Source organism: Etheostoma cragini, chromosome 8 (assembly GCF_013103735.1).
Source record: "Etheostoma cragini isolate CJK2018 chromosome 8, CSU_Ecrag_1.0, whole genome shotgun sequence".
NCBI classification, from domain to species: Eukaryota; Metazoa; Chordata; class Actinopteri; order Perciformes; family Percidae; genus Etheostoma; species Etheostoma cragini.
The window spans coordinates 6,724,614-6,741,081 of NC_048414.1; the positions used below are offsets into that span (position 1 = coordinate 6,724,614).

General features: G+C 42.1%; 1 protein-coding gene and 1 long non-coding RNA gene across 3 annotated transcripts in view; both read left to right on the forward strand.

Annotated features, from left to right (window-relative positions):
* banp (BTG3 associated nuclear protein) overlaps positions 1-10,711 on the forward strand; it is a 36,937-nt gene extending 26,226 nt beyond the window's left edge. For both annotated transcript variants that reach the window (XM_034879179.1, XM_034879180.1), the window contains 2 exons: positions 4,283-4,423; positions 9,655-10,711. In XM_034879179.1, the coding sequence (XP_034735070.1) occupies positions 4,283-4,423; positions 9,655-9,771 (258 nt within the window). In that variant the 3' untranslated portion in view covers positions 9,772-10,711. The remainder of the gene's footprint in view (positions 1-4,282; positions 4,424-9,654) is intronic.
* Positions 10,712-12,929: 2,218 nt separating this feature from the next.
* The window catches only part of LOC117949145, a 47,302-nt gene continuing 43,763 nt past the window's right edge, over positions 12,930-16,468 (forward strand). Inside the window, exon 1 of the long non-coding RNA XR_004657632.1 lies at positions 12,930-13,261. This is a non-coding gene — a long non-coding RNA (uncharacterized LOC117949145). The remainder of the gene's footprint in view (positions 13,262-16,468) is intronic.

Genomic DNA, 16,468 nt, shown 5'->3' on the forward strand with positions numbered 1-16,468 from the left:
AGTTCGTGCGAATTTATGTAGAATAAAACCACAAAACCAACAACAGTTTGTTTCCATCCAGAGGAGTAGAGGGGAAACTGTTCTGTGCTGTGGTTTCAAGGCGTAGTGCAGGAAAGTATTATCACGGTCTATTTTATTTTGAAAATTAACCAGATGTTTTATTTTGTGTCTGTGCTTGACTTCTTGTCCAGCACTATCTGCCGTGTGCTGAATTGCTGCGGAGCTCTCTGGCGTCCGACAAAAATAGAAGCTCTGCGGATCTAATCCGGAGGGCTGCGGATCGCCGGAGCTGGGACAGAGTCGGGACGCAGGTGTTCCGCAGTCAGTGAAAATACACCCTTTAATGGAAGCCTAATGACTCCGCTGTCTTTCCGCAACTGGTGATAATTAGGAGTTAGCCCCCCCCCCATCCACCCCCTCTACACCACCTACCCTCCCGAAGCTAGTGTTTCGGCTTGGACATCTGTCCACGGTTGGCAGTTGCAGATGTTGTTGACGGCTGTTAAGCTGAGAGGAAGTTCCAGCCACTCCAAAGTCCAAATGTTTCTTTTTTCATTTCCTTGTTTTCGTTTGGTTTTTTTTTTTCAGATCTGAAAGAAGAGACACACAGAAAATTGGATCTTATGGATTTTTGTGTAAAAGGAGGATCCTGTGTTAGGGGGGATCCCAATGTGCTTTGATTACAGTGAGGGTGAAACAAAATCTTTAAAAACATTCTCCGACACAAACTCACACATGCACACTAAGCGGGTGACTCATAGTGTTGTTCGATTCACAGCTGAGTTTAACTGAGACCTCCTGTGAGTCTGGGAATTGATACCAGCCTGCACCATGTATGTGCTTTGTGGAGGCAGATTTTCTGTTTGAAGCATTATTCTGAGACTGTTAACAAGGATAGAAATTTAACTACTCATTTCAAATTACGTGAAATGGAGAAAAAAGTCAATTTTAATTTCTCAGACAAGCATAAATGAGGGCTGGGTAACAACGTCTAGTTTATCCAGTTATTACTTGTCCTTTAGTCTTGAAATCATGAATATTTTTTGCATTAAGCTGCTGTTGTTGTTCCCTTTTGTGTCTGCTCTCCCATTGCTGTGTCCTGGATCCATTACCAAAAGCATTACAGCATCAGCAAACGATTTCCCCCCCCCTGTTTTCTCAAGGCTATGGCAGCTAGCAAAGCCTGCAGAGGATTTAAGATGCGCTTTTCTCTCCAGTACTGTGCTGCAGTCTCATGGCCCTTTAATCCTGCTTGTCTGCGCTGCTCTTTGGACCTTCACCATGGGGGTAGCCGGCCAGCAATGCTAATTCAAGGGTCCCAATCCCTAAAACTTTAGGGTCAACAGTGACTCAGCAGTAAGTCAAATCTAAAATATTGGGCTGCATTGTGAGTCATCGCAGCTCTTTAGGCAATCAAGGCATGACTGTATAGTATTCCCAGTGTGTCAGGGGACTTGTCTGCTCCAAGAAAGCCCTCTCAAACATTTCTCACCTAGTTATGTAATGTATTAGTTTCTACTGACAATCATATTTGTTCTTCAAGTAAAATAACTTTCTACCTCATAAAACCTATCCTTGAAATCATTTTGTGATTATTTTAGTTTTTTGCATAATTGCCAAACAACTTAATGATGATTATGTCCTATTAGCTGAACGAGGAGTAATTATCATCAGTTCTCACAGAATCACGTAATGGTGCTAAATAGAGTTTTACATGAAATGAAGCGATATTATAGACAACAAATCAGAAATGCATGCTATAGGGGAACAAAATATTATACTACAAGGCGACTGTATTCTCTGAGCACACTCTCCTGGGAACTTCCTTGAAGTGCAAGTACATCTCTTGAGCATAGATTTCTCTTTGAATGTTTTCGACTGAGTCATACTTTGAAGCCAAGTATGACAGTATTACACCCAAATAGTGGGGAAGGGTTGCTCTGACAAAACGAGTCGTGGGACAGGATGTGGACCCGAGAAGTTCCTGTGTAATCGCTGCAGAGATCTCACACACCGTTCCAACTCTATAAATGCTTTTGTAAGCCTCTGTCTGCTGCTCGTCACAGCTGAGAATGCAAACTGCTCTCAAATGGAGGCTGTGAATCCAATTGAGCGGGACGAGTGTTTACGATCTCAAGTATCAAACATATTATCTCTTGACCTGCAGCAATTACACACTTTTCAGTACAGTCACACAGTTATGCTTGGCTTTACATACACACACATACGTTCACATGCAAATGACTGCAAACAGATGCACACTTGGCAGAAGCTGCATTTTATTACTATTAAGAGAACAATTTGATCAGTTCTCACTGTTCTCAATCAGCTGACTGACTGAGCATTTTTGATGGATTGACACTGGGAATACTACTTAAAGCATGTATATGCACAGGAATAGTTCAATTTACAATTTTGGAAAATGTGCTCATTCACTGGTGCCAAGCAACAGTTGGACAGAGCCAAGGTAGCCATTGTTACCTGCTCCCAGTCTTTATGCAAAGCTAAGCAAACTGGCTGCTATCTCCAGCTTTATATTTAATGCCCAGACATAAGAGTGGTGTCAATCTTCTGCTAACTATCTGCACGAAAACAAATACGCATATTTCCAGACATATCAATCTGTTCCTTTAACTGGATCATTATTGTTTACCCCAACCCTCCAAGCTAATGCTCAAATTGATCAGGAATGTTGTGTGGGTCAAAAACACTCAGCTCTAACCGTGTTCTGCTATAACAACAGTCTAGCTCACTCAGCCTCGATCCATGTTGGTGCTCGAAGCGTCCTGGTTGTCTCATCGGGTGAACCAGGCAGACTTCTTACTCTAATAACTTCCATCGGGCTGTCTCGGCCTGGCACATTATGGTGATGAGGCGGCAGATTTTGTGGTGAAACTGGCAGCCTGTTAGATGACGAGGCAAGTCGGCGGGTTGAGCTGAACCTTTGGGGCCTGACACTAACTCAGAACTTCAAAGTAAAGGCTGGACTTGGGGCTTGGGATGCAGTTTGGGTCTTTGGGATTGGAAGGGTTAGGGGGCAACAAACATCATCTGTAATTGAGGTTTGTGAGGTTTTGGTTTTTCTGCAGACTTGCATATTCCCCCTTAAATTTTTTTGTGTCTGCTGAGCCAGACTCAGTACCAAGTGCAGCAGGAAGAAGACTGACAATGCCATGACACTAGGAAACATATAAATGAGACTATGCTGTAGAAATGCCTTTTATTTCAAACCAGTAACCACCCACCTTTCTTGTGTTGCCACATTAGAGGGTAGTAGTGTCCTATCTGATCCCTGTCTGATTAAAATGAACATGCTCAAAGCTGATTGAATGCCTCCCTCGTTCGGTGTCTGTGTTGACAGGATGATTGTATTTTAATTTGTATGTCTGTTGTCACATGGGAGTTACGCTATCCAGATTACCAGTAGTATGCTGTGTGTGTACACACACACACACACACACACACACACACACACACACACTGTCCTTTTATGTGTTTGTGGTCACAGTCTATCTATAGGAATGGCCTCAACAAAGTATAGGAATACCCAACAACACTCCAGTTGCGCTGCTCTGTAATTAGCGTGTCAAAACCACAGAGCTGTAATGTCGCCTGGCTGACTTTCAACGCTGTGGGAGCTTAGGATCCCCCTGCGATGTCTCACTCTCCATTCATCTGCCAATTTTCCTTATTTCTTTGTCTAAGTACGACTTAAATTAAATGAACCCGAATAAAAAGTGAATCGTAACTAGCGTATCATGTTATGGCGCCTAGGAAAACAAAACTGTGGGGGGAAAAAAATATAATTGAATTGAATGGACCATAAAGTTCCTCTCCAACTCAATGTATAAACTGAGCACGAGATGAGATGCAGTGAGAACAGCAGGACTGAAATGTTTGTTTACGTCACTCCGATTCCGCCGCCTGATGATTTTCCTTGCCACAATGTCATTTGGTGTGTTTGTGTGACACCATGCTTGTACACACTGATTTTAATGAATACAAGAACATATACATATCAGATAGGACATAAATGAGGCTTACTGCCATTTGTTTTCTTTTGTTTCTTGTTCCAATTGTTTGTGCTGTAGATCATTGCAGAGCCAGCCTGATTGTTGCTTTTTCAACTCAGCTGATGAGGGGAGTTTCATTTAGGATCTATTGCACTTTCATGTGGACGTGTGAGAAGATTGATTAACTGATGATTGTGGGAATGGATTGAAAACGTTAGTTATGGTTAAGTCATATTTTTTTGTGTCCTCTCCGGCCTTGTCTGTCCTAGGTTTTGCGTGGGGCTCAGCTCATAGCGGTGGCATCAGCTGATGGCGGGGCCACAGCAGTTGAGGGGTCCCCCCTCCCCCCTGACATCCAAGTGCAATACGTCCAACTAGCCCCGGTCACAGATCACACAGCTGCTGTACAGGTAAAACAACACACACACACAATCACACACAAAAACAAACTCTTCCAGGCTCTGATACACGAGTACACAGATTGTTTGTAACTGGGTAGCATTCCAACAGCTATAAGTATGCATCTATCGTGTGAGGTGAAACAGACCCTGGTACTAATCTAAATCAGTCCCGCTACACATGTTTGTTTTTTAAGCAATCCATAACAAATGTCTGTTCCCCATCTCTTTTCCTCCATCTGAAGTACACATTGGTCCTTCAGCGATGCTATTAATTGTGTCTCAGTGCTTGACCAGAAGATACAAATTCCAGGATTATGCTTATTTTAGTACTCTGATGTGTAGAAGTAACGAAGATAAACTAAAAATCTCCTTTCCTTTGCAAAGACACTCTACATGTGTAAAATCAGACAGAAAGGTGCTAGGAAGTTGGAGGAGTACATCTTTCTGATGTTAATTTGAAAGTTTGTTTTATAAAGTAACTGGATAATGTCATGAACTATAGGCTTATGTTATATTAGTTATAAATATTTAAACTTTGTTCCTCACTAGTCACTTTGTTATTCTGGAACTTCAAATGGAAGTCAATAAACCGTACAAGAGAGCATCATCAGCTGTCTCTTGTGAAGATGTTAGAGTCACAAAATTACATTTTCAGCAAATTCCAAACATTGTCATTCCAAACAAACAACAAAACACCACACCACTTCAAGAGATAAACAATTGATACTAATAGAAAGGAATTTGTATTCAACTAGCAGAAACTATCCCACTGTCCTCCAAAGCTCAGCCACTAACATCAGCCTCCTTGGAACTTAAAGTTTACTTAAAGTCACGTACACGATCTAGTCTTTTTTTTTTCCACTGTGCAGTCATTCAGTTGGAACAGCGGATCATTGCGCTTGTGTCAAAGCCCCCAAGCACGTTTTTTTGTGCTTATGAAAACTGCTGCTGTGCATGTTATGAAAATATGTGGGAACAATGTCATCTAAAAAGTGGCAGTTTCAGAAGTGGCAATTAAGAGAGAAAATATTTTCGCTTAAAGTGCTCATATTATGCTCATTCTCAAGTTTATAATTGTATTAAGAGGTTATATCAGAATAGGTTTACATGGTTTAATTTTCAAAAAACACCATATTTTTGTTGTACCGCACATTGCTGCAGTTCCTCTTTTCACCCTGTGTGTTGAGCTCTCTGTTTCAGCTATCCAACTTTGTTGGGGGTTTGCACGTGCACAGTAGCTAGGTCAGCACAGCTAGCCAGTCAGAAGCAGAATATGAGGGTGTGCCGTGCTAGCATCTAGCAGCTAGGTGAGCATTATAACGTGTGTTACAAAGTGATGCACGTCTGTCACGGAAGTAAAGGCTGGACTACAAAAGAGCTGTTTGGAGCAGTTTGTGAACGCTCTTTTCTGTTGGAGATGGTAAGTCCCTTTGGGGTGGACTTTGAGCTTTTTCACTTTGTAAACCTATTACATGCACAAAAAAGATATATAACACAATAAAGGAAAGGGAAAAAGCCATAAAGCATATATAAGCACTTTAATCACCAGTTCTGAAACTGTGACTTTTTTTGTCACAGCTGAAAATGCATGCTCTTTTAAAGGAGTGGCCAATTTTTTTTCTTTTTTTTTTGACTTAATAATTTAGCTCCAGCCCCCTGAAAACTAAAAAAGAGTTCATTTTTTGTGTCCTTCATTATTTAGTTTCCCAATTTTAGAAGGTCATACATGTCGTCTTCTCTTGTGTAATTTTTCTATTCTTCTTTCTTTTCCTTCTCGTGAGAAATTAGGAGCTGACTAGCTGCCAAAGTTTCTGGTTGTTAGGGCCCTCTTTTGTGCTATTATGGTTTGATCAACTTCATAATGAGGCAGAATAAATCCTGTAATATTTCACTTATAATTACCGTAACTGTTGAAATGGAAACATGAGTGATGCTTTTTATTGCAATTTAGCTAAACTCCTAGCAGGTACAATGGGTCTTCACCTTTCAGTCATTATGACAATTATTTGGACTAACAGTAATTTAACATAATAAATGGAAGGAGTGTTACAAGGAGAAGAGTATTAATTGGTAACTATGCCTAAAATACCTTGATGATTGTGCTTTTTGAGCAACAGCCACACGTGGAATCAGAATGGTGCACAGGCACCCGGCATAGAGGCCTTTGAAGTGGTCATTTTGACTCTGCGAGGAATACAAAAGAAGCACGCTTTTCTGTTGTTCTCTCTGCTTTTAGTTTTCCCCAAATATGTTGAATATCACATTTTCTCCCTACTGCTTCTTTCCCTGCAGTCCCATGCTAAACATGGTGCCCTCTAGTCCTGCTGTGAGTCTTTGTTGTGTTGTTTCAGTATAAACAGAGAAAACTTCAAAGGGTTTCTGGCTGTGTAAAATACCAGTTCTATCCTGATATGGATCTAACTTCAGACACCCACGCACCAGCTTTTGGAATTTTCAAGTTAAAACTTTGCTCTTGTTGTCTTTTTGTTGTCCGAGTTGTCTAGGTAATTGGTTCCTGGCCCCTGTGAGCATACAAGTGATGAGGCATCCTATATTGATGAATTGTTTTGGGTGTGGATTAAACACAACCTGATAGACTCCAGCAAGCATATAAAATGATTGCCACGTACACTGTGTTCCAAGGTCTGCACCCTATGTTGCTTGGCGCAGCGAGCAATCAAGTTTGTTTACTCAAGTGATTTGTTTGAATGGATTTTTTTTTAGGTCTAAAAAGAGCTAATTTTTTCTTAACGTTTGATTGTACACAGCTCTTGACAGAAATCAACAAAGTATGCAGAGATCTGATCAGTCATCAGCGTTCTGTGCGGGGGAGTTTGGGTTCAGTAAGAGCTCAGGCATGCTCAAGGACTGAATGAAACATCTTGTTAACAATGTGCTATTTATTCATCAAAGAATTTCAACAAACTTGTCAAAAGCAGATTTTCATTCATCGGTGCAAAAATATTGTACGTGCCAAGAAAATAGGTTGATGCTAAGATACGCCCAGTTTGTTATATTAGACTTTTATTTTATTTTCCCTTTTTTTTTAAGCGTGCCTTGAAGGACTTTACAGGAGAAGAACCTACCTAGTCAATATCATTGACGTTCCATATCCGTTGCCTTGGGCTGTCTTTGCGTTGGCATTTTAAACGGTTAATTTATAAAGGCCAGCTGGGAGGAGGCCTCGGGGGAAGACCCGGGACTAGGTGGAGAGATTATATCTCCAACCTGGCCCTGGAACGCCTCGGGATCCCCCAGTCGGAGGCTGGAGCTGGTTAATGTGGCTCTGGGAAAGGGAAGTTTGGGGTCCCCCGCTGGAGCTGCTGCCTCAGACCCAACACCGGATAAGCAGACAAAGATGGATGGATTTATGAGGACTATGGTTAACCTTTGCTCAGATCTCTGCAGGGTAAATTCAGACAGCTAGCTAGACTATCTGTCCAATCTGAGTTTTCTGTTGCACAACTAAAACAACTTTTAAATGTACACGTTCCACCCAAACAAGTTCCTTCCGAGGCTATTTTGCAGCGGCTCTGCAGCTTGTCTGACACTAAGCACCGCCCAAGACGATTGTGATTGGTTTAAAGAAATGCCAATTAACCAAAGCACGTTTTCCTTCTATCCCCAAATGCTACTTGGAGCAGCCGGACCCTCCCCCAGCGCGCTTTGGAAGAGGGTCTGGCAAAGCGAGACTAGAAACTACCAAACTCTATCCAACCAATAATCAATCATAGGACAAAATATGTAATGTAATACAATTAAAACACAAGGAAGGAAACAAGGATGCAGAATAGCATTGACCAGTTGCAACTGCAAAAAAAAGTTAGACTTTATTGTAAGACACATTGCAAAGTCCCACTGAGTAAAGCCCACGGGGGAGCATAGATACTTGGCTGGTCTGGTACAGGGTGGGTTATTATCACAGTTGGGTTTTGATGTCCTAACATGTAAACATCACCGGCTTTTAGTTCAAAGTTCAGAGGAAGGTTAGCGTGGTTCTTTCCCCCTTTCTCTGAAAAGTGTTGAATTGAGAAAATTGCTCTCATCTGTTTCCAGACATATGGTAGCATTTATGCAAACTTGAAAAATTACTTAGGCTCTTGTATTAATTTATCTCTGCATTTCCCCCTCTCTTTTTATGAAATAGTTTCCATTACCTAAATTAGAAGAATTAGGGGCGGCTGGATAGCTCTCCTGGTAGAGCATACGCCGGTATATAGAGGTTTACTCCACGATGTCATTCCCCCTCTCTCTCCCCTTTCATGTCTGTACCTGTCCAATGAAAAAAATGCCCAATAATATCTTAAAACTACATGAATAAGGGGCATTTCAAAGGGGCATTTCTGCAAATTGGCAATAACCTGTGGCTGAATTTCGACACAACATGCCTCCTGCCCGGGTCTAAAGTTGGTACTACAGAGCACCAACAGCATGGTTTATCCAAACTTCTTACAAATAGTTTCTGATTCATACAAGTCAAAGCGATGGATTCATTATCCTAGAGTATTTCCAAATGGAGAACAAGGCCCGTTGTGAGACAATTCAACATGTCCAATGTTTCAAATGCTCATGGAAAAAAAAAAAAGGCTCCATATGAGTTTTACTTGGCCTCTTTAGGGCCAATGGTAACAGCATGTCAGCCTCATGTGTTGTTGCACTGTGTGCTGCTGTGGTGCAGCTGTGCTCCATTCACTGCTGTTGTTTAGTGACAGGCATGTTGGGCTAGAGGGAGGATTACATGCTGCAGGTGTGTTTGAGGGAACCTTTGGCGTGCATTTGAGGAAGGAGTGAGTCACTCTTCGTGGTCATCATCCAGGACTGAGTCATGAACCTCTCATCTTTTGAGGTTTTTTTTTACCCACACAATACCTCGCTCTGTCTGACACCGAACATAGAGACAGTCAGAGAGCATTAAAATACAAATGGCTCATCACTTGTCAAGTCTCTCTCCACCTGTCGCTCTGCCTCTTTTCTCGGCCCTTCCATCGACTGTCTTCTTCTCTCTGATATATCTCTTCTCTAATCTCTCTTGTCATTCCTGCTCCTTCTATCTTTAGTCCATTCACTGTGGTTGTCTCCCATAATGACACATGGGCAGGGGCTACGGTATGGTCTCCATCTGTTAGTTTACCCTTGTGTTACAGCTTTTTCAGAATTACATTGATCAGCTCAAGCAGGATCAGATCTCGAAGTCTTCCCATTTACTACCGCTTCCCTCTCCTCTCTTTCATGTGTCCCAGGCTGCTGAGCTGGCCCCTGCCCTGCAGGCGGACATGGAAGTGAAAGAGGCCATCCAAGGTGCCATCCAGGGAGAGAACGGCGAAGTGGTCCAGATTGTCACCTCTGTGGGCACCTGAGAGCCCCGCCTGGTTCCACGCAGCCCAGAACTCTGCTCCACAGCATGGCCTGACGAGTCTCAGAGGTCAACAAATGCACACAGTGATAAACAATGAAGTCAGAAAGGATTTTTAATAAATAGTGTCTATTCTGTAGGTCACTGGTGAAACACAGGGGGAAAGCATTTTTCAGTATTTTTGTTGTTGTTGTTGTTTCCCCTGCAAATGTCTCAGTTCATTGCCAACCAGATGTCACAATGTGGAAATGTTCACAGAGAACTTGAAAAGACTGATACTCCAAAATCAGCTGTGGCCTCTCTGGTGTTTTCATCACCATGAGGACCTGGCCCTCTGCAGAATACACAGTGGGATTATTGTCTATCCAGGGAGGATGCTGCTTATGCAGACCATCACCCTGCCACTTCATCAGCACACATGCTTGTTTACATCAACTTTGGAAAAATAGTGGAGTTATTTGGAGTTGAGCTGCTTGGATGACCCCAAATCCCCCCCATGTGGGTTTGAAAAAACCTGACTCCCACCTCAAACAAGCAGTACTGTGCTACGGTGGACTGCAGTGGAAAGGATTCATCTCCGCACAGCTTCTCTTGGTTTTGGTTAATTTGGTTACCTGTCACTCTCCATGATTCAGTCCACACTACGTCTGCCGGCTGTGAGCCCTGCCTTCCTTTCCTTAGGCTCTTGTTGTTTTCATATTGCTTTAGCCGCACCGCTTTGTTTGTATATTTGTGTGTTTGATTTATCTCATTGTTACATGCCGAAATTTCTGGGGAGCCTTAATTTTGGAGGTAGAAGACCATGAACTAGAAGAGATGGTGCCAGCGGTAGACAGTACAAGTTGCTTGTAGTAAACCAAGGAAACCTTGAAGTTGTTTATTCCTCCCGGTTTCGTCTCTGTGAAAGATGCATTCATGTGAATAAAACATGTTTGTGGTTGCCATAAAAGTGTGTTTTTATTTTTGGTTTCTGTCTGTATTTTCTCTTTATTTCAAGCAACCGTGGTCATCAACATGGCTTCAAAGATTTCTAAGACATGACTTTGCTTTCATCCACTGCAAATAAACAGTTGAAGAGAGCGTGAAACGATAGTTTGGTTTTGAGGTCTTGTTTCATGCTGAGCTAATGTAGTCACTATTTTTGAAGTAAATATGTATCATGTCAACTTCAATAACCATAGGATTAGGCTAATGTAATGTCAGCAATCCTGCCCGAATACCTCATTATGCCTCATTATGGCAGTGTCTGAACTGTAGTCACATTTCCTTTAAACTCCATTCTGAGCCCAGTGCATGGTAATGCTTTATTTCTGTTGTGTTGGAGTGATGCTCTGCTAATGATGAATATTTCTGCAGTCAGCATCAAACAAGATAAGCGAGACACTCTGAGGCTATGTGATGGTTTGGGGAAGTTTCCCATGCTCAGTGGGATGTGCTGTCTCTGACCCCCTTACACTGCCTCTTCATCTTGTCCATTCCCCTCACCGGCTCTCTTACGTATTCCTCTTCCCCCACTCTACTTGTGTTTTCCTCTTACTGGAAGCTATGTATAAGTCCATTCTCTCCCCTTTAAAATGCACTCAGCTGGTCCATCCCTTTGAAATAATCTTGATGTAGCTGACTTAATATGTTGGCGTGGACGACTGTCTCTCCCCCAGTGACCCCTCCATTAAATCTGGGACTTGGAAGAAAACAGACCCTGCTCGTAATGGTCTTCTGCTCTTCTCTTTTACAACCCTGGGCTCGATCCAGGAGCTGGAGTGGTTACCATAGTGACAGACCCTCTCTCTGGGTGCCTCTAAGATAACCTGCTGAAAACAGAAATGAATGATAAATGTAGAGATGAGATGGTTTGGAAGTAAGAATGCGTGTTTGAGGAGGAGTGGAGTGATGGACAGAGCCCAGGCGGTGTATGTTTCCCTTTCTTCTCTCAGCAGCTCGGTGTTCTCCGGCAGTGACAGCGGCTCCGCTGGCATCTGCTTCCACATGCGAGTCCTATTAACCTCTGCAACTCGCCTGGCTTTTACTTTGGCTGCACCCCTTCCCCTTGCTCAAACTTTGTACAAGGCTGGGGAGTTATATCAGGATGTGTAAAGATGAGTGAGCATATTTGTCGGAGTAAAGATGTCCAAACAGAATGTCTCTCGGGATCGTAAATCCGCAGTTGCTAATCTCTGGGGAAACAAAGCTCCCCACAGCCAGAATGTATCTACTCGTGCCAGCGGACAGATTACACCAGATCACTAATATAGACAGTCTACAGTTTATACACTTTTTTTCTTCTTTTCTCTCACTTGTTGAATATTTCTAAAGGTCAAAACCTTGCCTTTAGAAACGTCTCTGTAGCAGGATGGCTGTTGTTTCATGCATCATAAAATAGAAATAGCAACTGGATGTTAGTTTTTTGGGATGTTGGACATCTAAAAATTGTTGCTATAGACAATAATTTAACTGCCCTTTTGGCTGATCAATAAAAGATGACAAGCTAAAAAGATATTTCTTGAGTATCCTTTTTTTTGCTTTGCATATGACTTGGTGTAGTACTTTTTACAGCAGTAAATATCTAAATATCAGCAGTACAATTAACATCATGCATGAGGGGCTCCGTAGAATGTCAGGAAGAAGAAATCCACTGATCTGAAAACTATACAGGCGCCTATGCAATATTTCAATATAAGCTACATGGAAATTTCCATCCTACAGTAAATCAGGATTTACAATTCCAAGAATACTTTAGTTTATATTTTACTAGAACATGTATTTCTTCCAAATCTATAAATCGCGCAACCAACATGTTAGTTTTATAGAGCTCCCCTCATAACTGAATTTGTGAATTCAATTAAAAAACCTTTTTTGTAACAGAACAGCTTATCAACTGTTTTCAGTATCAGTTATCGATTTACAGACTCCACATATATAAAAGGTTTAGAAAATTAAACTGGTAAGTTCTGTAAATTATTTTGTTACCAGTGGTAGAAAAAGAAGCCTATACGAAGATACTGTACATTGTGTACTAATATATCTGTATCCTATTTGCTGCTATGACTAATACATATTTGTGTACTGGTATTTCCTCTCCTCGTTAGCTCTCTCGACAGTTTTATTAAGCTTGACGTTACTTAACCCCGCGTCAACTAGCACGAGGCTTAACGTTGCTGATTATGTCACCTGGAAACAGCGGAATAGCCATTTCCATCCATCTAGTTTCTTTTAACTGAACCTTCAAAGATACGAATGATAATTTAATGAGAGCCAGCAGCGAGTTCCTTGACTCATGAAAAGTAGTAAAACGTGTGAGGAGAGGGTTCGCAGCTGAGGCTGCGTGGATGGGAGGTACTCCGGTTTAGGGACCAGATGTGAGAGAGAGAGGAGGGGTACAAACTCGTCCAGACAACGGCTACAAAATGCTTCCTAGTCAACCAGTTTGGTACAAACAAACTGTAAAAGTTGACAGCCCGGACCGACGATGAATGCTTCTATTTTTAGCGTCGAAGGTAAGTTGGAAATGTATGTGCCGCGCATCGTTAATTGAAATGCATTACGTCGTTGAACTGAAGGTGAACTTTAGACGTGATGACGTGAGGACGCTAACTGCTTTTTACGGGCTCACGAGGTGCTTTCTGGTCTCTGCTGTTTTCTTAACGACGTTTACTTGAATTTGACCTCCCGGCAGTAACATTAAAACCAATCCAAATGCTGTGGTATGCTTTTCACGGTCCTCCGGCTCACAATGTGCCTTATCTGACAGACTGTCAAACGTTTGAATGCGAAGAATGAAGCAGGTGCATCATGCCAAGGGCCCCTATAACCACATAACAGCATATATAAATCAAAGAAGCGTTTTGAAGATCTAAAAGACATATTTAGCCTACTGGATTACACTTTGTATTTTATTTTAGAGGCGATGAGTTAACGACAAAAAAAGTCATCATGGACTCCTGTCATAGCCTACTCTCTGATAGTCCTGTGTGACTCTCCTTTGGGAATCTCTACCTGTGATCAGCTTATGAGTTATGGGGGCTTCCCTTTTAATATTTATTTATTTATTTACGTAATATGATTTATTTGAATGAGATATTATGTGTGTGTTTGTTGTGGTCTTAATGTGTGTGGGTTGCAAGAAATTAATTCTTGGATAACTAGTAGGCCATATATTTCTTCTTTTCTTTTTTCTAGTCACAGTGCCATTAACATCAAATCTTACTCGCAGATATTGAGTGTCCACAGGCATTTATACAATGGGCATTGTGGTCTGTTTGAGCAAGTGACTGTATCACATTTTGTTAGCATCAAATTATGAGCAAATGCCATTACAAGTAATTGGGAGCCTACCAGAAACTTAATAAGATCTACACTGCCAATGTCTGCATAACAAGATTTCTGGGGAGACTTTATTACAGTATTACTTTTTCAAGTTGGTATGAATAGCAAGCTACATTTCCAAGAAGTACACTGACCTAGTTGTCACTACCTGGAACACAATACCTGACACTGTGACACTGTGCATCTTGTGCCTCAACTATGTCTCTTTCCTTATCGTGAAATGCTCTATATGGAAGATGGCAACTCACTGAAAAAAAATCCATATGGATATCGTCCAAATGTAAATTTGCATCCGTTTTAGGATATCTTCAGTTTGAAAGACAAGTATTGTTCTTACAGTGTAGGTCAGAGACGGAAATGACTGCATCTTGCAGTGTATTTTTGTTCACACTTTGTGAGTTTTAACATGCTAGAATGGTTCTTTTGTTTCCACAGACATTAGGGACCTAGAGAGGTCGTCCAGTTTGGATTGAGGCCGACTCTGATTCCATGGGAGAACGACTGCTCGTTCCTTATTACCAGAAAGCTCTCACGTGATGAAAGGAAACCACAATTTGCTTTTCATTGCGCAGAAGTATAAGTGGTCTGAGAGAGGCTATCTTAGATTTATTTTCTCTTATCTCTGTTATGGTTATAATAAATATGATAATGCCAGATGTGGCGGTACAAGGCTTTGTCTGAAGCCAATGGTTGATAACTCAGCATGTTTTCCTCCAGTTCAACCGCAACAGGAGGACAGCCCAGGAAAAAAGGGTCTCAGAGGTTTCTGGATCTGTTGAACACCAGTGTCTGACACTGCATACCACCATCTCTGGTTATATTCACACATTGACCTATCAGGATTGAAGAGTGTTACACTGTGTGTGTTGTGTGTGTGTGTGTGTGTGCGTGTGTGTGCGTGTGTGCTGGCACATTATATTTACAGTTTGTGTGTATGCAGGGGAGAGAAACATGTTTTATTGTGTTTTTTAAGTGTTTATGGGCTTCATAAAGTGAGCGCCTTGCCTCATATTGGTACACAGCAGAAAGTCTCCTGGTCTAGGCATAGAGTCTTAGGCCAAGCCATTCGCTGGCTCACCTAAACCCACTCTGCACAAGACAGTCTCCCACCAAAGTCACTAGAGGAGAGACAGTAAAGCCTTGTTCAGTCCTTTAAAGATGTCCCTAGCTGACTGTAGCATAGATATATGATGAGGTTTCACATTCACAGAAATCCAAAAAATTGATATATCAACAGGATTGGACTGATTCAGCTGGTATGACTCAAGCAAAGTGTCAGGGAGGAGATAAAGACCTTCTTCTGACATTGCAGCGGATTGAGGAGTAAACAAGAGGATCTTTGGATTAAGAAATATTTTAGACTTAGACTTCTTGTTACTGATACTTTTGGGATGTCTACCACAAGGAAATTGAAATTTCCAGCAGCAGTTTTCAGCAGCTTACAAAAAAAGGTATAAAAATACAGTGCAGAGAGAAAAACAGTATAATAATAATAATAATAATAATAAAACTTTTGGCTATAAAAATACCTCAATTAGTCCTTTATTTAGACCTAAATTATCAGTTAAGCGCACTTAGTGTACAGGTATGTATGTGAGAAGATTATTAATTACTTAATTGCACCCTATTTCCTCCTCCCCCCCCCCCCCAGTGAAGAGTTGTAGAGTCTGTTGGCACGAGGGACAAAGGAGTCCTTGAGTCTGTTGGTCCTACACTCGGGAAGGAGCAGCCTTCCACATTGACGGTGTGCAGGGGGTGTCTGGCATTGTCAATACTGTCCAGCAGTTGGTCCAGTGTCCTCCTCTCTTCCACCATCACTAGTCAGTCCAGCTTTATGCCGACCACAGCGCCGACTCGCCTGATCAGTTTATCCAGCCTGGAGGTGTCCTTCTTGGATATGCTGCCCCCCCAGCACACCACAGTGGAAGAGGACGCTTGTAACAACAGACTGGTAAAACATCCACAGCAGTTTGCTGCAGATGTTGAAACACTGCAACCTCCTCAGGAAGTACAACCTGCTTTGTGTCTTCCTGTATAGGTGGCTGGTGTGTGTTATCCAGTTCATTATCCAGCCATAGCCCGAGGTATTTCCATGATTGCACAGCCTCCACCTCAACCCCTTCTAGCAGGACTGGTCGCGGGCTTGGTCTGGACCTCCCAAAGTCAACAACCAGCTCCTTTGTCTTAGAGGTGTTGAGCTCTAAACAACAGTGCAACACCAGAGAGCAGAGTCCCTCACAAGACTCTGATACGCCTCCTCCCTGTCCCCCCTAATACACCCAACGATGGTGTGTCATCGGCGTACTTCTGTATGTGATGCAGCTCCGAGTTGTAACAGAGGTCCGAGGTGTACAGGGCTAAGAGAAGATGGGCCAGCA